Source organism: Lissotriton helveticus, chromosome 2_1, assembly GCF_964261635.1.
Source record: "Lissotriton helveticus chromosome 2_1, aLisHel1.1, whole genome shotgun sequence".
NCBI lineage: Eukaryota > Metazoa > Chordata > Amphibia > Caudata > Salamandridae > Lissotriton > Lissotriton helveticus.
In genome coordinates this window covers 298,164,789-298,190,838 of record NC_136059.1, presented here as the reverse complement: position 1 = coordinate 298,190,838, position 26,050 = coordinate 298,164,789, and the positions used below count along the sequence as shown (strand labels likewise).

General features: G+C 43.4%; 1 protein-coding gene across 3 annotated transcripts in view; it reads right to left on the bottom strand.

The window, feature by feature from the left end:
- The window catches only part of ONECUT2 (one cut homeobox 2), a 122,562-nt gene that overhangs the window by 32,930 nt on the left and 63,582 nt on the right, over positions 1-26,050 (bottom strand). For 2 of the 3 annotated variants that reach the window (XR_013606998.1, XM_078674857.1), the window contains exon 2: positions 3,578-3,607. The exons of the other annotated variant lie outside the window; for it this stretch is intronic. Coding sequence is in view for 1 of the 2 variants with exons in the window: in XM_078674857.1 (XP_078530983.1) it covers positions 3,578-3,607 (30 nt within the window). In the remaining variant the exon portion in view is untranslated. The remainder of the gene's footprint in view (positions 1-3,577; positions 3,608-26,050) is intronic. 3 annotated transcript variants of the gene reach the window in all.

Genomic DNA, 26,050 nt, shown 5'->3' with positions numbered 1-26,050 from the left:
TTCTCATCAATCACCGCGCGGCATATTTCAGTGACATCAGTCAGTGCCTGCCAATGGGTACCTCCGAGAGGCATCAGAGTGAGGTCAGGAGTCGGACTGCTTATAAAATACTGACACGTTGGTACCTCACTCCCGTGTGTCTGCACACGATGTTTGGTGGTTCAGAATTGTGCTGGAGTGGTTGTGGAGATAGGGGTACTTTGCTACCCACAAAGTGGACATGCCCATGGATCCGTGGCTTCTGGGACAAAGGGGCATATTTAAAAGTCCCTATCACTACAGGAACGTTTCTTTTAGTGACGCTCCTGTGTAGATATGCGCTTCCCTATATTTACAATCCAGCGTTAAGCCACTTAACGTGGCTTAACGCTGCCTTGTAAATAAGGCCCTCTTTCACGCAACACTTAGCGTGAAAGGGGTGAGCAGTGGGTGTTATGGTGGGTGTTCCACCGCAACACCAAATGATTTTGACACTGCCCCATATTTACAAGGGTGGCGTAAATATGGGGCATCTCCAAAATTAAGACCAGGGAAAACCTGGTCTTAAACAGGCGCAATGAGGAGAAATTTTCATTTCTCCTCATTTTTGCTGTTTTTGTGTGTGCTGCATTGTACAGCACACATAGAAACAGCAAAAGGTCTTTCATTGTTTATGTGCAGGAAGGTGTCCCTTCATGAACATAAACAATCAGTTAAAAAAATTATGTTTTGTAACTTCTATGTGTGCTGCATTAGGCAGCACACATAGAAGTTTCAAAATGCCACTCACAGAATGTTTATGTGCAGGAAGCGACACCTTCCTCCACATGAACAATCTTCTCTTCAACACAGACACTCTTGCACTATGGTGCAAGGGTGCCTGCGTTGGCGCTAGGCTGCTAAATTAAGTGCCAGCACAGGGGGAAACGCAGGGCTGCACCATATTGTTGTAAATATGGTGCAGCCCTGCGTTTCAGAAGTGGCAGAGCATGGCATTATGTCAAGGAGTCTAACACCATGCTCCTCCACTTCTCTAGTAAATATGCCCCAAAGTTCTCCTCACAATACGCTACTTAACAAATGTTTCCTTGCCCCAAGACCCACTCCTGATTCTCCTGGGAGACAAGGGGGAATACAGATTCACCTGCATATTAGGGAAATTTTAAAGAAAGAAATGGGGAAGAAAACACCTACTTGAGGGGTATCTCTATTCATGCATATCATGAGTTAATGATTGCCTTGAGGAAAATGAGTCCAATTGCACTGCTGGAAGCATCTGGCCTTCGGCTTCGGTGAAGGACATCCCACAAACTCCTGAAGCGCGTAGAGTCCTGGATATTGACTTGTGTATTCCACCAGTTTCTTGCTCTCTTATATGTAGTAAAGGGACGTCAAATGGGATAACATTTTGTAACTCTACTTAGATTATTGCTGTAAGTTTTTCCATGGCATGACCATATCTTCTCCCACCACATACTGAGTGAGGGCTAAAGGGAAGATGGGAGAACAGTTTCCCCAGTGCAGTCATTGTGGGGTAGAACCTGTATTGCCCCTTGTCTCCCAGGAGAATCAGGAGTGGATCATGGGGCAAGGAAACATTTGTTATGTAACGTATTGTGAGGAGAACTTTGGGGCATATTTACTTGTGGGGTAGAATTATGACAAGCTACGGCTAGTTTCCTTTATAAGTAGCTATTCATCCAACCTGCTATATTAAATTGAAAACTGTGACAAAAACTGAAATGAGGTAAATTTGCTGTTTATACTCAAATTTCCTTTTCCATCTAAAGTTACACAAGTTTAATGTAGGGCAGAGGTTAGCTCCACGTGGGGTTTGTATAGTGGTGTTTTCTTTTGCACTGCAAAGTATCTTATGATCACCAGATAACAGATGTAGTCGAGAAAGGGGAACATGTTCATCCAGTGTACGGAGGAAAGAGAATACATTCTAAAATTTAACAAATGGAAATTTAGCATTACATTATAAACAGGTAGGGGGGGGCACATGCATCGAAGGTTTTTGCGATCGCAAATGGTGCGATTCACAAAAATCGGACATTTGCAATCGCAAATTGGCCTTTGGAGATGCATGAAAGTGTTTCCTATGTGCAATTTAAGAATTCGCAATTATTTGGGAATACTTAAATTGTGATTGCATTTATGGAATCGCAATTTGCAATTCCTTAAATGCAATGCTAGAAGCACTTTCAAATAGCGATTTCGTTATTTGGGACCGCAAATTACAGACAGCTCAAACTTGTCTGTAATTTGCAAAAACTTTGAAAAATGCACTCAAATGCATTTTTTTAAGTTTTAGTTTACACACACAAGCGCAACATGGGTGCACATCACAATTTCAGGGGTGCAAAAGGGTGTCATTTTGATACCCTTGCACCCTTGAAATTGCATGAGCAATTTGCGAGTACCTACTGATACTCTTAAAATGTGCATGCAATCTCCCATTCCCATTCATTCCTATGGGCCTGCAGGCTCATAGGAATGAATGGGAATGCATTCCTTAATTGCGACTCGCAATTTGCGAGTCGCAATTAAGGAATGTTTAGGAATCGCTATTTTTATAGTGATTCCTACATGCATAGGTGTTTTGCGATTCCTTAATTGCCATTCCTTAATAATCACAATTAAGGAATCGCAAAAGCCTACCTTGAGGCATGTGCCAGACAAATCTTTATGATATCAATAGAGAACTAAAACCGGAAGAGAATGAAATAATGTGTGTATCATTGTGTAATGTGCCAGTGGGGAAAATACAAACACTATGCATAATGCCATACAGCAGAGCAATGGAAAACAAAAGAGATGCGCCTTGTACAAAATGCGTTGTCAGTGGGAACTAAATTTAGACCTTTCGACTGGAAGGCACTATCCACTGGATTAAACAAGATAGCAAGATACAGCTGATAGAAAGAGATGTGTGGGGGAGGGAGGAGAGAGCGAGAAAGGAAATCTGCGCATAAGGAAGAGAAGAAAGGAGACTGAAGCAAAGAGCGAAGGACAGAGACAAAGAAACTAAGACAGAGAGGTAGGCATCCGTAAAAAGATGTAATATGAACAACTGGGATAAACAGGAAAAGAGAGACAAATGTACGTGTATGCATAGGTGGTGATACATGTACGTATCTACACATATAAAGCATTTAGGGAATGCTTGTGAAATATTGCATGGTTAAAGTTATAACGGTATGTAAAAGCACAGGCAGACACAAAAACATGTGATGGACTTCATGAAAATGCATTACAGCAACCAATCTGGCACATTTCAAAAGACAAATAATTTTTAATAACAATTTGAGAAGGCTTTGTCATATCTCACTTTAACAAATATGACGCACTAAGGCAGATTTTTGTATTCTTGTTGCCTTGTCTGCCCAGGCAATGCGTAAGCAAGTTCAATGAAGTCAGATTACTGCTTCTTTCTTTGTTCGAAGACAACAATAACAGCAATACATAACTAGAAACAAGTTCTGAAATAAACTACATGGTGGACAAGAGTGAAATGAAACAGGATGCCCGCCCCACTCCCAGCACACAGTAAAAATAGCATTACACAGCTCGGATTAAAAGAACAAACACTTACACGACTGCAAGATACTGGAGAATTCTGGCGCTGGTGAGTAAAAAGGAAAGAGGGGAAAACAAATATAAATATGGAAAGAAAAAATGCATTTTAAATCACTGCTCTACACAAGTAAGTCTTAAACGTATTAGCGTTTGACAATGTCTGCCAAACGTCTTGTAGGTAGATACAATTTTTTTCACTTTAACAAACAAAAAGGACTGGACAAGTAACATAAATCATCTCTTTAGCAGAAATTAGCTAATGCCGGATTTTGGGGAAGCGGCAAAAAGGTTGAAACACGTGTTATAATGTTACATCTTTTTGCCCTGTTCGTTTCTACAAAATTAGGCCTGAAATTTCAGGCAGGGGTTTCATACAAACTAAGGTTTTGTTAGCATAACACGTTTTACACAAACATGAAATGTTCAGAAATACGTTCAAATTATAAAAGGGAGCAGTGCCAGGATCCCCACAGTCAAAGACAATTTTGTTTCATTCTTTACTTTAATTGAGAACATTGTAGTTTTCTATGTCCTACCTGTTAAATCCAGTGTCCTGTTGTGCTAGCTCCTGTCAGGTCAGGAAACAAATTCAAAATAAATTTTGAAAGACCTGGCGGCCATTTTATGATTTTAAGGACCTTGGTAATGATCTCTGCCAAAAATTGTTGGATGCCTCATTCGCCCCACTGTTTGTGCCCCTGCCTCAGTTAGCAGCTTGGGAAGGAATGGGTTTCACCAATGAAGTTACAGTCGGGTCTGGGGTCGCAAACACCTTCTCCAGCGCTGATCTGCCAGCTGATACTTACGGTGAGGCTTCTGATACCATGTCTGGCAGTCCAGGAAAGAACATCAATGCCCCCACACACTGGGAGAAGCATTACAACAGGGACATTTCCCAAAAATAAATCTGCTTCTAAGGTTTGTCTTTACAAATATATATATATATATATATATATATATATATATATATATATATATATATATATATATATATATATATATATAGATAGCATTTCAATGCAAGCAGAACAATGCTTGTCTGAACCATGCATATGCCTTAAACACTGATATGCGTGGTTAAGGCAGTCAGCAGTCTCGATGTGTGAATGGATCGGGAGAGGAACAGGAAGGACTAGGACGCGGCCTGGTACGTGGTTTTAGGTGAAGTTAGTTTTTAGGGCTGGGGCCTGTTTTAGGGCTCAGGGCGGGCGGGGTCGGGTAGTTTTTTGGGGCAGGGGCTGGGTTTTAGGGCTCAGGGCGGGTTGGTGTTGTTTTTAGGGCTCAGGGTTGGGTTTTAGGGCTCAGGGCGGGAGGGGAGGGGCAGTTTTCTGGGCTGGGGATCGGGCTCATGGCAGGGGGGGACTGGGTCGGGGTAGTTTTTGGGCAGGGTGCTGCGTACTTGGGCCCTGGGTGGGGAGTTGGTAGTTTTTAGGGCTGCGGCGGGTGGGTTGCAGGGCTGGGGTATCGGTTTTCAGGGCACAAGCGGGTGGGGGGTCCGAGTTTTGCACTTTCCCATGCAATGAAATTTGTTGTAAAGGCATGCCTGAGAAAGTCATGTGTGGTAAAGATGCCTGGTGGTTCATACCGCGTTGTTTAAACATGCATGATTATGGCATGTGTGGTTGTATCATACACCAGTTTTTAACCATAAGGCCCATCTACATCTGAATAATGTCTTCACTGCTTTGGTAAATCCTTAACAAATCTCTATGTTTCTTCAGTGAGCCTGGATTCCCGATTTGCCGAGTGACCTGTGGAAGTTCTGAGACCGCAACTGGTGTACGGCTATACCAGGCTCTTCAAATAGCATACAGTAACATAAAGTGACAAGTTCTTCAAGTGAAGCTATATAAGATCTCAGTTAATATAACTAGAAACCATCCATAGAAACCCCCACTGGCCTTACTCCTGATGAAATTCCATTGACTCCGCAACATCTTCAAAATCAACTGCATCATATACAAAACCATCATGAACAGACCCCCTACTTATCTTACAAACAAGCCCACCTTTTCTGAGGGTTCATGGCACATCCGCAGCCAGGACACCATCAGACTGCAGACTAGGAAGTGTAAAATGAGAATACAGAAGACAGCAGCCTTTTCCATCTAAGCACCCAGGATTGGGAACAACATCCCCCATCAGTCAGGGCCACCCCAATATTGCTCCGATATAGGAAAGAGTCGATGGCTCAGCTCTTTAAAGAACACTACATCACGAGGCCTTAACTGGCAATGGCGCAGGGCCCTCTCCTATTACTCGTTGACTTCATGCTGTCTTTGACCATGTACAGCACTCCGCTACCTTTTGACTTTGTTCGCACTGTAGAAATACCATGCCCATACATACAATACATACATGGAAACCTTGCTACATACCTGCAGACTAATTTAATATATAGTAATATACATTTAAGTCAATGCTGACCATTAAGTTCTGGGAGAATTATAGAAAATCTGCATTGTGAAGGTATTCAGGTTTATCTGCAAAATTTGCACCGTGGTATTTTAAGGGGCAAACAAAGAAACGGGGGTAGATTTTTGATGGAATCTGCACGCGTTTTGCTTTTGATGCCACAAAAAACAAGTGGCAGCACATCAATCGTGGATATGACCTGAATACATTTAGAGAAGGTGGATGACTGCCACGAGGCACACACTCCGCCTTTGGGCGATTCCATTTCTGACAGCTTCGAGGGATTTCCGAGCATGCCAGAGGCTGCCAGGTGGCAAGTTTGCTTGCCTTCGAGCAGGCCTCATGGCACGAAGGAAGGCTATCCCCGGTGGTAACTTGAAGCACCATGTGATTTCCGACAGCTGCTCCAAAGTGCTGGCACTTTCCCTCCCAGTCACATAATTCTGTTAGCGCCACCACTTGAACGTCTGCGCTCGCGCAGTCTCTTGAAACGCGGGCCTCGGAAATCAATTCGATTACCTCTCTGAATTAAGTATGCACAACTGAGAGCCCCTGCGATCGATAGAAATCAGGTTAAGTACCCCGCTGCGTGCAGGACCATTATGTAACACGAAACTGTTTGAATGAAGATGCAAATAAACACGTTGTCAGGGTCCGCTCCAGCGCACGTATTTATGGCGGGCCGGAGAGCATTTGTATTTGATACCCATCCGGCGAATTACAGCCTTATCATTCTTAAATCTTGCAAATTAAATAAGCCGGAGACATTTCTTGGGATCATTATTCAGCGGGCAATTAGCAGCCAGTGGCGGAGGCTGCAGTGTTTAACCTTCGGAGCTCCAGGGCTGACCTCGGTTCTGATTGGGCATCGGCCTGTTATTCCACACTGCAGTCGCCACACACTAGTATTGTTAATAAGGGCACCTACGTCCTGGGGGCTGTCACGAGGGTGTCCTTCAATGAAGAGAAAGAACAGTTCTCATTACAAAGTTCGCATCGCTAAAGGGGCCATTCAGAAAAAGGAACTTCTTTACACGCTCTGCGTCACTAACAATCACCAGTAGGCGTTCTGGAATGTTCCTTTCATTGATGACTTCTGCTGGGTTTTGTGACATCATTCACTGGATGGTCCCTTAACAAACACCATCAACAGACATTACGGAATGTCCCTTTGTAGATGACGATGGTAAATGAGAACTGTTGTGACATCACCATCGGAATAGCCACTTAATACAGCTAGTCGGACTGCGCAACACTTCTCTATGCAGCGGTGCTTGTGATATTGTTTATTTATGTGATCTCCACGCCTTAGAGATTATGTATTTTTTTCAGGTCTTTTTTGTACTTTGATGATCTGTACTTGAACTTATGCATTGTATGTTGACACCTTTATTTTCTCAATAAAATTATTTTTGAACTTAAAAAAAGGTCTCACATATTCATTCTGAATGAGTAAGCTCTTAGTGAAGGCGAAGCATGAATGGAGGCAGCCCGGTTTGAGCCCTTTTTGGCCCTTCCACAGTTGCTGATTGGGAGTAGACTCTTTATTTCCCACACAGTTGTAGCTAAGGCTAGAATAGTAACGTTCTGAGAAAAAAGGGTGACCCCTGGGGTTTGTGCTGAAGGTATAGTCCCAGGTCTCCCTGCAGCGTGGGGGTGTCTCCATCCTGTGAAGTACACAACTTCAGAACAACGGTGTACCGAATGTGAGGGTTTACTCTGGAGCTAGATGACTGTGCCATGGGATGTGTAGAGGGTGTTGGATGGGTACTTGCTCTGGCCACGAGCGACCTCGGCACCTTTATTTATTCCCTCGCGCCAAGGGTGCATGTCGCTACAATCGTTCCCGAGTGGTTTACTAGAGGATGGAGGAGAGAATGCAGGGGTTGCTCCTCGGGGACCCTTTGCCACATTCATTCGCTCTCTAGGGCAACACACTCCTGTACTCACCCTCACAGGAGCCCGTGGTCCACAGGAGCCATGTGTATGTGGGTAGACGTGGCTCACACAGCTCCTCACATCATAGAGAACAGGTCCTGCAAGGCTGAACTAGCGGATCCTGTCACCAACCAGCAGTGAATATATCCTCAAGCCCTAACTGAACAATCCCTTGTCGTAAACTGGAGCCCAAGCCAGCTCTTACCATCAACACCCAAGCATTGGCAAAGCCTATAGGTCTGTTGTTGTTTTGTGTGGTCATTGCTTTTTAAAAAACGTGGTCACTGGGAAAGCTGCTCAAAAATCTAAAAAACGAAATGTTAACTCAAACCAAAACTTTTGTGTTGATTGCAGAAAGCCACACGTTGCCATAGTAGTCCCCAGCACTTAAGGAAACGAGTTTGTGAGTGAAAGGGCAGAATGTCGTCACTCACAGTGAATTTAGCCAATGGATGAAGTGTGCTGACCCACTTATGCTGTAGATGGTGGAAGAAAAATTTGAATGACACAATACCAGACCAATAAAAAAGCTGTCTGGTTGAAAGCACCTTTAAGTGTATTATATATATAACTTTAGCATATGGTCTTGGCTAGCGCCAGACATGAAAAGAAGAGACAGCCTGCGTAGCACAAGTGAAGGCCGCCACCATGCCCTGCTGAGATGCATACAAAAGATGATGGGATAGCTTACCTCGGATAAGATCCATGGGGCCAATCTGAGTGGGAAAGTGGAGTACTGTTTTTGATACACTGAGCATAGCCATACATACCTTACCTGGCCTGTAAAGCATAAACATACAACTATACACTACCCGAACCATGGCCAACCGACCACCAACTCATAAGCATACAGAAGGGCATCCAGATTAAGCAAGTGCTAGGTTACCAGACTAATGGAACTTAGCGCTTTTAAGGTTCCAGTAACATACCCTGGGGTACGCCTGTGGCTTGTGGATAACTCCCACTGCGTATTAGAATTCCAACCAAAGTGATGGATTGAGTCTCAGGGGTCCGGACAACGAGGGGCTCAGTGAAACCGCGAGTGGTTCAGCAATCAATGGGATGTGTGGAATCAATCTCGTTTTCTAGCCTAGTTTGGTCTAAATCTTATTTTTCTCAAGGGAGAATTAACCAGTTACAGATTAGGAAAGGCTAGGTTGCTCTAAGATCAATAGTTGAGTTAATGAAACCTTGTATTTAGGTGTCAGTTGGTGCCTTTACATTTCAATTAGTCTTGTCTCATCGATAGGGAAGGCAACCATGTGCCTTTTCAAAGTTGTTGATGTCACGCCTGAACAGACCAACTAGTACTTATGTGTCAGTGGGACAGCACACCCTGGCACTATCTTTCATTCATCCATATTTTGGGATAAAGCAGTACTGCTACGAGAGGCAAACTTTTAACTCGGTCAACAAAACCCCATGGGACTGGTAGGTCTTTAATTCTTGGCCACTGGCAACAAACATCAGACCCAATGGGAGACTGCCATAATTTTGAGAAATACGTGCCATGACCAGAGAGGGCGCAGTCACTCACGGACAGGGTGCAAAACATGAATACATTTTACACCCTCGCATAGGTGTTGATGCGCTCATTTGTGGAATTCCTTGAGATTTTCCAGGTTGGTCCCGGAAGCCTGCAACTGTCACAGATTCCAGGAGTATTCCTGAAAAACATCTCTGAATTCCATTTCATACATGTGTATATTTTTTAACGGGGAAATCGTGTAAGTGTAAAAAACGCTCTTTCTTCTTGTGTACCATGGTAAATTTTTGTTCCTGTAGAGCAGTGATACTCAAAGTGCGGCCCGGGGGCTGCTTGCGGCCCTCTTGTCTTTTACATGCGGCCCCCATGGTGAACAGCAGCAGGAGCTGCTACTTAGTTGCAGAAGACAAATATTCTGAATTTATTTTTTAAATAAACAGGCAAGTATTTATTAACCTGCAAAGAAATGCTTGCATGTTTATTAATTATTTTTTTGACCACCTTACACAATCCCCGACCCAACCAGACCCCCTACTGCCACCCTGCTGGCATCAGTGTGGCCCTTGGTCACACCACAGACTGTACTTTGCGGCCCCATGGCAAATGTTTGCGAGTACCCATGTTGTAGAGAAACCACCTTCTCCTATACCTCCACCAGTTTTGCAGATGTACCGGGTCTCTTCTTATCCTGGAGAAGGACTTACTCCTGCTCTTGGTAGAAGTAAAACCTGATAGTCAAGGCCTTTTTGTGATTGCAAACCCAGAGATGCACAAAATCACAGGGTTGGCAACCACAACACCGCTTTTTATAATGAACAAAAGCCCATTTATGAGTCAGAAAGGCTTTTCTGACTCATAGCCATAAAAGGGATTTTTCAACACTTCTCAAATTGCAAAAGGGGCAAGAAAGAGACATACACCTCCTATTTATGAGTCACAAAGGTATGTATCAATATTGTAGAGCTGCAATTGTGGTCGTAAACCACTGATCAGTGACTGAACGCGAGTTGGGTGATAACTGATTCACAAAGACAGCTTCCCTTTCTGGAATCAAGTTGGGTGGATAGCTTCCCCTTCTGGAATCAAGTTTGGTGGTCTCAGGGCGAGCAGCCCCGTCAATGGATATGGGCTACTTTTAAAAGAATGTTACATATTAGTACATGTCATAATGCAAAATGGCAGCCATGTTGCAAAACGTCAAAGTGCAGTTTATATCCCCTATTTCCAACCTACCTTTATGCACATCATGCCCAACATCTCTGACCTTTTCCAGAGTGACAATGGGCGGGAGAGCAGTTTGGGAAGCAAGTTTGTGGGTATGCACTAAGTGTGAGGGTGTTCTTCTTATTGAAATTGTCACTTATTGCTCACGGAGGTAAATGTACTCACACAACAATCTTTGCGAGTCCTTTTACAAACGCACAGCTGTCTATTGTGGATTCAAAAGGAGGCTTTCTACTCCTCAAACAGGCTCTTTGTCCATGTAAATCAGACACGCAAATTACTCTTTGAAACAGATGACTCTGAATTGTTTCACTGTTGTCAGCACATGGGGTGCAAAGCCTAATTATATGGTGTCACTCGATCTAGAAATAACCTTGGAAAAAGTATAGAACCAGCTCTAAATTACACCAAGCAAGCTCAGAGACAGGAACGCACCATCTGCAGGGGTGTTTTGTGAGATGGAGAGCAGAGACTCTCCCATGAACACATCTTTTAAAAAGAGGGTCAATGCTGAGCATTCTCTTCAAGGAGTATTAGAACATTGGAATTTTGGGAGCTCCATTGCAAACAAAGGAGTGCTCCGGGCTTCTAATGGCCGGCAGAAGCCCGGAGATCCAACATTCCAATGTTTGTTCACAGCTGTTGCTGTGAAAAAAGGCCTCACAGAGCCACTGGGATTTCAACCCTCTCGGACTCCACATGGCCTTTGTTTTATTTGTTAGGACATTCTGCCCTCCAGGGGTGGAATGTTCTAATACCCTTAGAGCCCTTCGTAGCTGGACTATACTGGTCATTAAAGGCCCGCTCCCTTGTTAAAGGCTCTCGCCTTCAGCTTGGGCCTTTAACACTGGAGTGGACCTTTAATGGCCGGTACAACCCTGCTACGGTGGGCTATAAGGCTATATTATTCCTCTGCAACAGCAAAACCACTGCACAACCCTCAGGAAAACAGCTGTGTGTCCCAGGCCGACGCTATCTACAGCATACCTTTTCTGAATTGTTAGGAACAAGGTCCTATTGTAAGGTCTGGGAACTCACTGATTGAGGACACTGTAAACATTTTTATAGATGAAAATGTTTGCTACTTTTTACCAAGTAGAACAATTACATGAATAATCGTTACAAGCAGGGAGGTACGTATTGAACTAATAGAATAGTATCTGTCAGGAAATAACAGGCCCAGCCTACAGTTAGTCTATATGAGAGCTTCAGATGGAAACATATGATATTAAATATTTTATTTTTAGTTCTTGATATAGCATGTTCAATGGTGATGGGCACATTACAGTGGGATACACCCATACATTGTACATGAGCAATAAGGCAGTTTATATCGTGGGTAACGGTGTGACGGTATTTCACATTGCGAGGAAACGTGTAAAATTGACTGGCTGCAGGCAATGAGTGCAGTGTATGTGGGGTCTATGAAACAGTTAAGTTTGATGTCCCCTTTGAAAGAGAGATGTGGGTGGTGAAACAGAGATTCTCCATAGGATACCTGTGCATTATAATAAAATGTATAATGGCCATCATTACATAAAAATTGTGTACTTGGGTGGACCTCATTTTTCCACAGACCGGTGCAAGTGCCTAAGGGTGAAGACTTGAATAAAATAATCTCTGCGTGACAACTAGGCAAAAAAATGTCATTGTAGTGGTAAATTTTTTCATCAGTCCAGAAATACCCTGGCTGGCAGAGGTGGGTCAATGTTGGACTATTTGGGCCTCTTTAGTAGGGTGAAGCTTCAGACCTATGGAATGAAACTGTCTGTATGCATGACAGCCCAGGCTGAACAGTTCTTGTTGGAGGAGGATCAAGGCTGAATTTCATATGCTGGTTCATGTCTGAGGTGGCATGGTGGGCTTTTGGAATGCAGGCCAGAGTCATTAGCCGTTGCTGAGATTAACGCAAGCATTACACCCATACATTTTTGCTTACCTGAGTGTGACGCTTTAAGTGCAAGGGGTATGCCCTCACGTGGGTCCTTTGCTCACTATTAGGCCTGCATGAGAAATTCTGCTCTGCTCGCTGAGTTTACAGAGGTTTGTCCACTCCGTGCAATGTGCGGAATTCCAGAAAACAGTGCTCCGTGGAGCAGAGTTTTTTCTCGTTCGCCAACATTAAGTTGGTGAGCGAGGAAAATCTTACTTCAGACCATCTCCCAATGAAATTTCACAAAATTGGCGGTCGTGGAAGGCCGCGACCACTCGCATTGAGAAACCTTCCATTCGCACTGAAGAAGCTGCCACTCAAATAGAATATATACTCAAGCGGCAGAAAAAGCAGTGCCCTCTTGCACTGCGCATGGTGCCATTCATGCTGATTTCCCAGTGTGGGAAAAACACCCAGTGCTACAAACCAGCACAAACGGCACGACCTAATGCACTACGCCATTTGTGGAATTCTGCGAATCGCTGCTGTGCTTTTGGTCCATTAAATGAGTTCCGCTTAGCAGAACTCTGCAAAATTTTGGCCAGGCCTACTCACTATGCCTTTGGAATTAAGGTGCACCCAACTGACGAGGCCCAAATAGGTTTGAAAGTGGTCTGGGTTGCTTATGTTCCTATGACCTGACATGGCTGATTGGGCTGGTCTGTTCCTATTGCAGCAGGACTAAGACAGATTTGCATGCGGTGATTCTTGTCTGAAGTGGCACGGTGGGCCAAAGAGAGACAGCCTAGAATGTGGTATAGAGAAGACTTAACAGGGATTTCTGAGGCTTGCAGCAAAAAAGTTGAGCAAATGCTTCAGTTGCCATAGTAAGTGTTGCTTTAGCCTGGGACTTTTTACCTTTAGTTGTTTAGTAGTTTGCATTCATTCACATTAACAAATCACGATCTCTACATCATTCATTGCAGAAAAGCACTTGAGTGACCTTGCAGCCCTATGCATTAGTGTTTGGACCATGCCAAAGATGCCTCTGACATGTCTTTATGACAATATAATATTTAACCTCTCTTAATGTAAACAGAAACAACAATGCTCTGAAGAAGACCAAAATTTACCAATAATCAGAGGTCAGTGGCGGTGGGTCCCTTAAGGCATGGGGGCATTGCCCGAATCAGATTTTGGCCCTCTGGCCCCACAATTGAATGTATTAGTAAATTTAAATACAAAAAACATTATTTTAAATGTCATTCAGCAGCAGGCGGGTTGCAGCATGGTCTGGAGAAAGCAGAAGTGGTGGGGCTTACTGCTTACCAATATTGATAGACACCTGTAGCATTCCACATCAGTAGCCAGTCTGGACCCAAGTGTGCATATCGGGTTGGCCGGCTGCCGTTCTCCAGCCAGCCCGACATGTGCAGAACAGGCATCGCTGAGAGTCTCACCACCGGCATTAGTGAGCCAGGGGTGACTCAAAGCTGCAGCCCCCGATCTCAGTAATGAGCGGTGAGGTTTCCTGCCCAGCCAATCCAACTGCTGCTGTAACAGCATGAGCAGCGTCTGGATTGTCATAGAGATGCGTGTCACTAGGGGCCGCCATGCATTGTGTCACATGAGGCAGCGTGGTGTGGGAGGAGGAGGCTGTTTCTCTCCTACTGGAATCTGTGTCCGACCTGTGGCACACTTTTAAATTAAAAAGGCGACCAGATGCATGTGAACCATTAGTGGTAAAGGCCCTTTAAGAAATGCAGTGGCAGATGTTTTGCCGAACACAGGTAAGTGCTGTTTGGAGCGTGTGCGACTCACGGGTGTCTAGAGCTGTGGGTGTTTTTGATTCGCTAGCAGTCTTTGGATACAAGACCTGGTGTCCAAACATGCCGTACATTGGGTTAAATTGTTTTTTGGGTCTTTTATTATATTCTGTCCTGACTCGTGGTAACTGACACACTCGTGATTTTCTTTTTACGTACCTGTAAGCCTTACCCTCTGAAGATGGCGACCACAAGGTTGTGAACCACCAACGGTAAAGTTTCCTATGGGTGATCTTAAGCAGGGGAAATGGCACTCAACAAGCAGTACATGTTATTGGTTATGATCAGTGTTTTAAATGGGCCGGTACTCACAGGTACTGAGTACTGGCACTTCTTCGCTTTATCTCTTTGAGTACCGGCACTTCCCAGCTGCCGAGGAGAGTAATGGTACTCATTAAACCCTGGTGCTGGCAGCCTGTCTCTGACAGCCAAGGCACTTCTGTAGACCTGAGCCAAGACCCTGAGGAACTATTCAGCTTGGGCTCATCTGCATACCGTCGGGGTGTTCACCATCACGCTGGGTTGCAAACACAGAAATTGAGGCAGCCTGTGACAGCGCTATTGAGAAAGCCGTGGGAGGAAACCAGGTTCAAATGGCTTCAATCCCATCTCTTTCTTTTGTGTAAGTGTCTGCTTATGTTTGTCTGCTTGTCTGTGTGCTTGCCTGTGATTGTTGTTGTGTGAGAGAAAGCGGGAGAGAATAGAGACACTCTTGGAAGGTATATTAAAAATGTGTGGAATGCTTGTGAGTGCACGTATGCTTGTCTCTGTGTCCCTCGCCTTGAGAATATATAGTATTGTGCAAGCATCAGCAATTAACAGTATTGATGTTGAAAATATTAAAAACAAGGAAATGCCAAAATATCACCACGTTTGGCTTTGGTTGTGTAATGAGTAGACAAATCTTCTTTGTTTATTTAAAGACATTTCTCATGTGTTTTGGTTAGAAGTCAAGAAGTAACGGCATGATCTAAGCCCGGCCCCATTCCCCGCCTACTCACTACATTTAAATGAGTACATGCACTATTTTTTATGATAAATAATCTCTCTGTGGTGCTCAAAGGTAGTTCACCGTGCACAGAGGTTTAGCCTACTATTTACCAGATACGAGCTATTTGACCGGACTACTGTTTTTTTTTTTATTTGCATTGGAAATACCTCAAATGGATTAGCAGGAGACGCTCTTACATGGGGCCACTAATTATAAGGACATTACGTGAATTTACCGGAACAGATTTACAACCGGAATTAAGACAAGAAGAGTCTGGAGAGATTGACAGCCCTGAAGAAGTTATGGGTGTATCCCGAACAGCGACGAAACACGTGTTCGCTTTGTGGCTAAGAATAAAGAATTGGAAAACAAACAGAAAGAACAATCTATTTAGTTTTTTTTTTAATACTAATGTTGAATTAGCGATTTGTACTACATATTAACGTGTGCTGGAGGAAAGGAAACATCAGCGGCCACTTAAGAAATTCAGATGGACTACCGACTAAATTTGTTGGCGGATTTGGGATTCATGAGGTCGGACGTTTTGCCGAACACGTGTAAACACTGTCTAGAGTGTGTGTGACTCCCAGGGACAACATTCCGATTTCATACCTGTTTAGGAGCACTTAATTGGGGCAGCTGTAATGAGATTTCAAATACATTGCTATTTTTCTAATTAATTTAAACACGTACATAACGTGGCAACTGCATGTTCATGTGTTGTTAGTTTGCTCGCCCTCGGTTCGCAATCGAAGTGTTGCAATTGGCAGGCAGTCTCAGTTACGATGATTTAGTTCCATGCTACTTTCAGCTTCATGGGAAACCTTGGCTGGTGGGAAGTGCCCTGCAGATAAATCTCAGTGCAAACTATCTTCCATGTTGCGAGTGTTCAGTGCTGTGCACAGTGCACAGAAAGGAAAACCTGAAATGTTCTAGGGGCAGATTTACAAGGAACTGACTCATCTGCATAGATGCGTCAGTTTCCTTGCGTCAGAGCCTTATGTCCTTGCGCTACTAGGGTTGCGCTGTATTTACAATACAGTGCTCCATGACGCAAGATTTAACAGATGCATCAGAAATTATGGCGTATCTGTTGGCACGAAAGTGACGCATTGCTGAGTTGCTCATGAAAGTGACGCAGCTCCCTCAATGCACCACAACAGATGGGTGAGTCCCATTCTAAAAGCCCTGTGTCATTCCTTACACCTGGTCTGAGCAAACATAAAGATTTTGACGCAGTGAAGGCGTAGAGTGACGCAGTGAAATCTTGTAGATTTCACTGCGTCAGTTCTAATGACTTTGTGTGGGAACGCCCACCCTGCATACATTATACCAGCGGTATAATGTGACGCAGGGCTTTACAACGTGACGCATCTCCTTAGATGCCCACATTGTAAATTGGCCGCATTTTTTACGCCGCTGCTGTGTCACAAAAGTGAGGCAATGGCGGCGCAAAAGTGTCAATAGGGGCTTGTATATCTGCCCCCTAGTGTTTGGCTTTTTGCATTCCAATTTTAATGTATTTATAGTTTATTTCTGGCTGTAGACTGTTGTGGTGGAGTGAGGGGGAATAATGGGACTTGAGGTGTCTTGGTCTGGGGAGTTTAAGCTGGGACTCTCATACACACAGCATACTATCTGCAGGAATGGCATCCAGCAGCAGGCACACAAGTGATGCTACTTCAATCAGTCACAAAGAAAGGGCATGCCAAGTCGCCAAGTACAGACAATAATAATGATCTTATTACTGGGATAAGATAGCACCTTTGGTTACCAGACTTTTCGAAAACCCATGCCTGTAATCTAGTAGATCTTGAAACCCAACCCTGCATGACTCAATTGACGTTTCATCCTGCCGAGGAAGTATCACATATTGATTAAAGGCACATATATGATTCAGCCCCAACAAATTACTCATTTGCTAGAGCTACAGAAATGAGCAACTAATTTTTTTAGAAGATGTTAGGTATGGAATTTGAGAGCCCACTGCGTGGTAAATGTACTCTACTCTCACCGTGTACAGCATAGAGCCAGTGCATTGTAACAGCAGCATGTGGCGTTGACAGCAATAAGAGGCCAATAACTTTGTTTAGATACATTTATTTTAGAAATTGTGGTGGAAAATGTACTATTTTGCACCGATTTTATAACAATTTATCTGGATGGGGAGGGTCAAAACCCTTAGAAAATGTCAGTGCACTTGCTACCGTCGCTAGCATAAAATAAATGTTGACTAGTTTTACGCCCTCACCACTCTCAAATTTCACCAGCCGCCACTGCTTGTGGTACTCACCAGTAGAAACAATGCTTTTGCCATTTAATGTCCAAAATGGCGGGACAGTTACTGATTATTACTGAAATGACTGTTGGTGATTTTAGCTTCCAAGACCAGCCTTTTCAGCAATTTTCCAGATCACTTCAACATCAGGGACTTGTTTACTTCGCCATGACGGTTCCTGGGGCTTGTACACACCATTCTCACGAGTCACTCTCCCGAGTCACAGAACCCATCCGGTCCCCAGCTTTTCCCGTGCTCACACAACTCTGTTACTGGGAGTTTTTGGACGTCTTGATGTCACAATCCCTTAGAAAACATTGATAATGCTACTCCTGAGACACCCAACTCTAATCAGCAACAGAAGCGCTCTACTTTTAGCAATTCCTGATTAATAAATGATGGCTCCATTATACCAGGGCAATAAAACATGCTGGAAAGAGACATGACCACTTGGGGAAGCCTTTGAGACTGAAACACATCTAGCACGCCCTTCTGTACCACATCCACGGTGCCTAAAAAGTAAAGGCAGCCCTTTGACCTTTGCTTGACCCAAGCTCCTGTAAGCCCATAGAGAGAGAAGAAAATAGACGATCCCTCACACTGTGAAATACATGTGCAGTAAAGAACACGTCCATCCTAAAGTGTAGAAATAAAATTACAGCAAAAACATGAGTGAAGGCTCTGGGGACTACATTCAGGACTAATATATTGTATTAAGGCTAGCGAAAATTAGACATCCTTCAACAATCTCAACACTATGATCAAATACCTGGGTGATGGCGAGATAATTGCATGATATGTTGTGTCACAAGTTTGAATTCTAGCAGGGACGGCTTAGACATCCATCCTTCCAAGTTCGATAAACTGAGTACCAGTAATAGTAGCATTTAACTATGTCGCTAAGAAATGGCAGACATATAGTATAAAGTACTTTATGAAAAATATAGCTAGTTATTCTTAACCCCTACCACCAGCTTCCACACCACTGCCCCCTAGACAATCCTCCAATTCCAGCAAGTGAAGCACCTCACTCTGTCCATATATGCTTACGGTAGTAAAGGCAGGGGGTAGTAATGGAACCCAGTTCACTACTGTTTCTGCCTCGACACCAGTGCTTAATTTGTAAAAAAGAAAATAAGTGCAGGGACCTTCATCAGGAGCCCACTGCAGTTTGCACCACACATTACCACTGTACTTACTCAACTACTAACCATCACACAGATACAAGTGTGACAATTCAGAAGGTTCGAGGCCACCAAATCTTTAAGAATGGCTTGGGAGGCAGGTATTAGTTGTTTTCTACGTATACTAAATTAACAAACAATTGTTTTTCTTCACATCTTTAAATTACAAAAACAGCACCACCATGTGACAGCTGTCATAACCTCCCAGTTATAGCCATCTTTCAATTGAACATATCTGTATGCGGCGGCGGGGGCGTCATTCCACTACTTCAAATCTGTAGGACTTCAAATCTGCAACACAGGTACTGATCAGGAGCGGTTCCACCATGCAGTTGTAGCCAGAAGCTGGGCTACAGGTTACTGCGCCGCCCTGATTTATGTACTGATCAGGAGCGGTTCCACCATGCAGTTGTAGCCAGAAGCTGGGCATACAGGTTACTGCGCCGCCCTGATTTATGTACTGATCAGGAGCGGTTCCACCATGCAGTTGTAGCCAGAAGCTGGGCATACAGGTTACTGCGTCGCCCTGATTTATGTGAGGGTATTTTTAGTTTTCTTTCACGTGCACTTTACACACTATAGTTCTGGTCCTGAAGAAGTGCCAACGATCCTTATGGCAATATAGGCGCGAAACATGTTGACCTATGTCGTTCTATACCAGGGCATAGTATGCCATTGGGGCTAGATTTTAATTAGCAGTTGAGACTACTCTGGGTACACCTATTTACCTTCGCTGCATGGTGACCCTACTTTTATATCACACTTGCACGTCAATTTATTACCCTCAATTGAATATGAACAAACCCATTCCCCACACCCCACACACCCACATGCATCAACCGGCAGTCCTATTAAAAGATTTCCGATAAAGAGACCCTTCGGGGGGACCCGTAGGGAATTGCAGCGCCGGCCCTACGAGGAGCAACTGCCCAATGATGAAGCATGACACCTTTCGGGGTGTGTGAGGGCAACAGAGGACAACCACATGGTTTTCCTATCACTAGTGGGGTCTGTTACCTAGGATCCCTGTTCTTTCTTTCTATCTTCTTCCCTTGTTTTTAAATGGGTGACTTTTTGCACAGTTTTGAACGGGTGACTTTTGCACCTTGCTTTAGGAACAGTGTCCCCTTTTTGGCATACAGCTGTCATAAGTGCAGGTTTTGGCAATAAAGTGCCAGTGCCGAGCACCTGAAACCACCGGCTCAAATTAAGCACTGCTCGACACTTATTGGTGGTCTCTAAGTCTTTCCATGGCTACATAAAGACGTGAATCGCAGTCATTTGATCAGCAGTTTACAAGTTTGCACTTTTGCATATTGTTTGTATGTGTACGTTGCATGTCTGTCTCAAACAAGGGGTGAGATAGCAAACGCCATGGAAGGATGGTTTACTCTAAATAAACCGAGCACTGTTACATTCAAGGGATAAATCACTTAAGGCCAGATTCATTAAAGGAAAATCGTCTCGCAAAGGGCCAGATTCTGAGAATCCGGCCCTTTGCGAGCGCTATTTTTGCATTTGGGATTCATCACCCCAAATGCAAAAATCGCAATTACAGAACTCACTAAATTGCGAAGAATTGCATTTAAGGAATATCAATTAGAGATTCCTTAAATGCTATTCATGACCCTTTTTAAAATTGCGAATTCGCAATATGGGGCCGCTATTTACAGCGAAGTGTAACTTCGTGGTAAATAGCGAAAACTTAGAAAAATGCACTTTAGTGCATTTTTCTAAGTTGTATGTTACACACACACATGTCCTTTGGACATGTGTGTGCGCAACACCTGTGTACATTTGCATTTCAGGGTGCTTGAAATCGCTTCCTTATTTGCGATTCGCTAATTGCTAATCGCAAATAAGGAATGACTCCCCATTCATTCCTATGGGCCTTGAGGCACTTAGGAATGAATGGGAAAGCCATTCCTTATTTGCGATTAGCAATTAGCTAATCGCAAATAAGGAAGCAGTAGAAATCGCAAAATTAATTGCGATTTCTACATGCATCCCGTTTTGCGAGTCTTTAATAGCGATTCCTTAATAATCGCTATTAAGGACTCGAAAAAGAGAGAACTCCTGCTTCTACTGACGTGTATGACTTTTACTTCCAAATCTTTAGGCTCAGTTTTAAACATAATTTGCGTCAGGTCTGCATTACGTTTTTCAATGCAAACCCAATGCAAAGTGTTTTAAAATCGCAATTTGTTTTGTTTTTTAAATCAAAATAACACAAAGCTTTGCAATGTGTTATTTTGGGTCAAGGGGGCGTTCCATGGGTGGTACATGGACATTCCCAAATCGTCTGGCTTTTCAACACAATATTTTGTTTTTCAACCTCTTCATGATCTACGAACCATATTTATGAACCGGTTTGTGTTGCTCTTGCACCACGCCAGGTTTTGCAAGAGAAACGCAAAACTAAAGTCATATTTTGTAAGCCCCGCAAAGCCACTTTACACAGCTTTGAATGGCTTCCAAAATATGGAGTAATGCAACGCAGCGCAAATCGCAGCGTTGCATTACGCTGCACAAGGAAGGCGTTCCATGGGCATTGTGAGGGTGTTCCCACACAACTCCCATGGTTTTTTACACAATCCCAGATTTACCTAACTCGGTAAGCCTGGGAATGCGCCAAAAAGATACGCCTCCCCAGGTGAGGGGTAATGAGGAGAAATGTCTTTATTTCTCCTTGGGTTTTTCTCTTTCTATGTGTGCTGCATTCTGCAGCACGCTTAAAAGGAGGAACACGCCTCTAAGGTATGTTTTTGTGCAGGACGCTGTCCGTGCCTGCTCAAAAACAATACTGCCTACAACACAGGCACCCTTGCTCCATGGTGCAAGTGTGCATATGCTGGCGCTAGGCTGCCAAAATGGCACCAGCGTAAGAGGAAATGACAAGAATGCACCATACTGGATAATTAAGGTGCATTCATGCGCCCTTTCTCGGTGATGCAGGGCAGCGTAGCAAGGAGACTTGTTGCACTGTCCTGCGCAAGAAGGGTCATTAATGTGTGCCTGTGTGTCTGTGTCTGTGTCTCTCTCTCTCTCTCTCTGTGTCTCTCTCTCTCTCTCTCTGTGTCTCTCTCTCTCTCTGTGTCTCTCTCTCTCTCTCTCTGTGTCTCTCTCTCTCTCTGTGTCTCTCTCTCTCTCTCTCTCTCTCTCTCCCTCTCTCCCTCTCCCTCTCCCTCCTCCGTCCTCCCTCCTCCCTCCTCCCTCCCCCCTCCCCCCCCCCAAAGTTTTATATCACAGCCAAGCAGCTGAACAGCCAACACGCGTTTCAATGCAAACCCAATGCAAAGTGTTTTAAAATCGCAATTTGTTTTGTTTTTTAAATCAAAATAACACAAAGCTTTGCAATGTGTTATTTTGGGTCAAGGGGGCGTTCCATGGGTGGTACATGGACATTCCCAAATCGTCTGGCTTTTCAACACAATATTTTGTTTTTCAACCTCTTCATGATCTACGAACCATATTTATGAACCGGTTTGTGTTGCTCTTGCACCACGCCAGGTTTTGCAAGAGAAACGCAAAACTAAAGTCATATTTTGTAAGCCCCGCAAAGCCACTTTACACAGCTTTGAATGGCTTCCAAAATATGGAGTAATGCAACGCAGCGCAAATCGCAGCGTTGCATTACGCTGCACAAGGAAGGCGTTCCATGGGCATTGTGAGGGTGTTCCCACACAACTCCCATGGTTTTTTACACAATCCCAGATTTACCTAACTCGGTAAGCCTGGGAATGCGCCAAAAAGATACGCCTCCCCAGGTGAGGGGTAATGAGGAGAAATGTCTTTATTTCTCCTTGGGTTTTTCTCTTTCTATGTGTGCTGCATTCTGCAGCACGCTTAAAAGGAGGAACACGCCTCTAAGGTATGTTTTTGTGCAGGACGCTGTCCGTGCCTGCTCAAAAACAATACTGCCTACAACACAGGCACCCTTGCTCCATGGTGCAAGTGTGCATATGCTGGCGCTAGGCTGCCAAAATGGCACCAGCGTAAGAGGAAATGACAAGAATGCACCATACTGGATAATTAAGGTGCATTCATGCGCCCTTTCTCGGTGATGCAGGGCAGCGTAGCAAGGAGACTTGTTGCACTGTCCTGCGCAAGAAGGGTCATTAATGTGTGCCTGTGTGTCTGTGTCTGTGTCTCTCTCTCTCTCTCTCTGTGTCTCTCTCTCTCTCTCTCTGTGTCTCTCTCTCTCTCTGTGTCTCTCTCTCTCTCTCTCTGTGTCTCTCTCTCTCTCTGTGTCTCTCTCTCTCTCTCTCTCTCTCTCTCCCTCTCTCCCTCTCCCTCTCCCTCCTCCGTCCTCCCTCCTCCCTCCTCCCTCCCCCCTCCCCCCCCCCCAAAGTTTTATATCACAGCCAAGCAGCTGAACAGCCAACACGCGTTTCGAGACACAGTCTCTTCTTCAGGGCTGGTTATATACTAACATAAAGTAGTGTATGTGCACTACGCTTCTGGGATAAATCCTTCCTAATACAAATGATATAAAGTAGCCAGTTCAGAACTCTCTTCTATGTTGCACTTTGTTAATATGATACATGTTTAGTGACAGCAACAAGCAATATGGCGCAAATCAAAGAGGGTGTGGTACTGGAGTGTTCACACTTCAACAGGGCCAGCAATTATAGTAAAGTTATGTATCATGCATGATACATACAGAGGTACGGAGAAGTCGATAAGGATAGACAATCCAAGTAAAATTATGAATCCATATATTAATATGCATTCCCCTTAGTACAAGAATATCATGACAGACGAGATGCGAATGAACACCTTCACAACAGGGATCAGCAAAAGGCCTCCTTGATTTGCGCAATATTGCTTGTTGCGTCACTAAACATGTATCGGACTAGCAAAGTGAAGAGACTGTGTCTCGAAACACTTGTCAGCTGTTTTGCCTCTTGGCTGTGATATCAAACATCGGCGAATAAAAGGAAGTATTGCGAATAACCACTTGTAATGGAATCAATTCTCAGACTATTCTTGATTGTAAATTAAGATTCACTTACACTGTTTGGGTACCAGTGATCTGGGAATTAGTGGCAGACAGATTCCTGATACCCTATTTTTTTTGTACTAAACATATATGTATATATATCACAAAGTGGTCACAATTGCTATTGTCATAGCGTGTTGAATACTGAACAGCTTGTTGTTTATCATGTAAGTGTTGAAGGTCTTTTTATGGAAGAGCAGATGCATGGCAATCCAAAGAGCGCACACTTGTGTGTGTGTATATGTATATAAATATATATGTGTATATATATATATGTTACCACTTCCACAGCAGCACGAGGGAATCCAATCTCCCACCACGGCAACGCAGACACGGACCAAAGTTTCTGTGCAAATTTCTTTATTTAGTTGCAAACCGCCATAACGTTTCGCCTCCTCAAAGGCTTGTTCACATGTATACACATATATACACATATATATTTATATACATATACACAAACACACAACACTTACACGATAAACAACAAGCTGATCAGTATTCAACACACTATGACAATAGCAATTGTGACCACTTTGCAAGCAGCTCATGTTAGCAGAAGCAACAAGAAAACATGTTTTGGATGCCAAATAAAAAAACAAAGCAAAGGGGACAGGCTATAATAGGGTGCAAAACATCCATTTATGCGTGTTTTTTGCGCAGCCAATTAGTCAGTATAGCCCATATAAGTCCCTAGTGTACCAGCCTCAAGGAAGTTCATTACAGATGCAATTAGAGAAGGCAGAGTTATTTTAATTCTCTTTCATATGTTTGCCTTGCAAAATGTCACTCTTGGAAGGGCAGAAAGCTCCATTTGAGCAAATGCATTTTTTTTAAACAAGAGTTTGTGTGGCCACTTGTTTCTAGAACTAAACCACCATCTGATTTCATACACATGTAAAACAGAAGACAGACTATATATCAGTGAAATTACATTGCACACATCAAGATAAAAGACCTAAGAGAAGCCACTCAGCCATGACAAGTACATCTACCTTGAATTCTCATCAACATTTTTCCAGAAGTATTCATAGGGAACTGGAGTGCATATCCTATTGAATAATGGCAAGTATCTTATAAATGATAAAAAACAAAGTTACTGGTTAAAAAGAAAGTAACTTCTTGACTCCTTCCTTAAAGGGCAAACCAGTTGCAAGGATGGAACATTTTTTCCGAAAGATAAACTTTGGGCATTCTTTAGAAATACTGAAAGTGTTACAATGTGTTATAAATGCAACCTTGAAAACAAAATGCAGCCACTAACCCTTGCAATCTATTATAAAGGTTATGAAACATTGTAGTGTCCCTAGATTGGAAGCCAATTTTAAGAAACATCATTTTGTCTGGAAAGGAGGCTAATCTTAAGAGGATTCATACTGTATATAGATGGGAAGCCAATCTTAAGAAGCACTGTATGTTTCCTAATGGTGATGGTAAGCCACTTGTAAGCATCACACTGTCTATTAACAGGAAAACAATCTCAAGGTGAGAAGCATTCTAATGTCTTCTGATGGGAAGAAACTTAAAACGCATCTTATTGCTTCCATATGGGAAGCCAATCTTAAGAAGCATCTTCTGATGGAAAGATAATCTTAAGAAGCATCTTTGCCTTCTGATGGAAAGTTAATCTTAAGAAGCATCTTATTGTCTTCTGATGGAAAGTGACTCTTAAGAAGCATCTTATTGCCTTCTGATGAGAAGCCAATCTTAAGAAGCATCTTATTGCCTTCTGATGGAAAGCTAATCTTAATGAGCATCATAATGTCTTCTGATAGTAAGCCAAGCTTAAGAAGCATCCTAAGGTCTCCTGATGCAAAACCAATTTTAAGAAGCATCTTATTGGCTCTAGATGGGAAGCCAATCTTAAGAAGCATCTTATTGCCTTCTGATGGAAAGCTAATCTTAAGAAGCATCTTATTGTCTTCTGATGGGAAGCCAATCTTAAGACGCATCTTATTGTCTTCTGATGGGAAGCCAATCTTAAGACGCATCTTATTATCTTCTGATGGGAAGCCAATCTTAAGACGCATCTTATTGTCTTCTGATGGAAAGCCAATCTTAAGAAGCATCTTATTGCCTTCTGATGGAAAGCTAATCTTAGGAAGCATCTTATTGTCTTCTGATGGGAAGCCAATCTTAAGACGCATCTTATTGTCTTCTGATGAGAAGCCAATCTTAAGAAGCATCTTATTTCCTTCTGATGGAAAGCCAATCTTAAGAAGCATCTTATTGCCTTCTGATGGAAAGCCAATCTTAAGAAGCATCTTATTGCCTT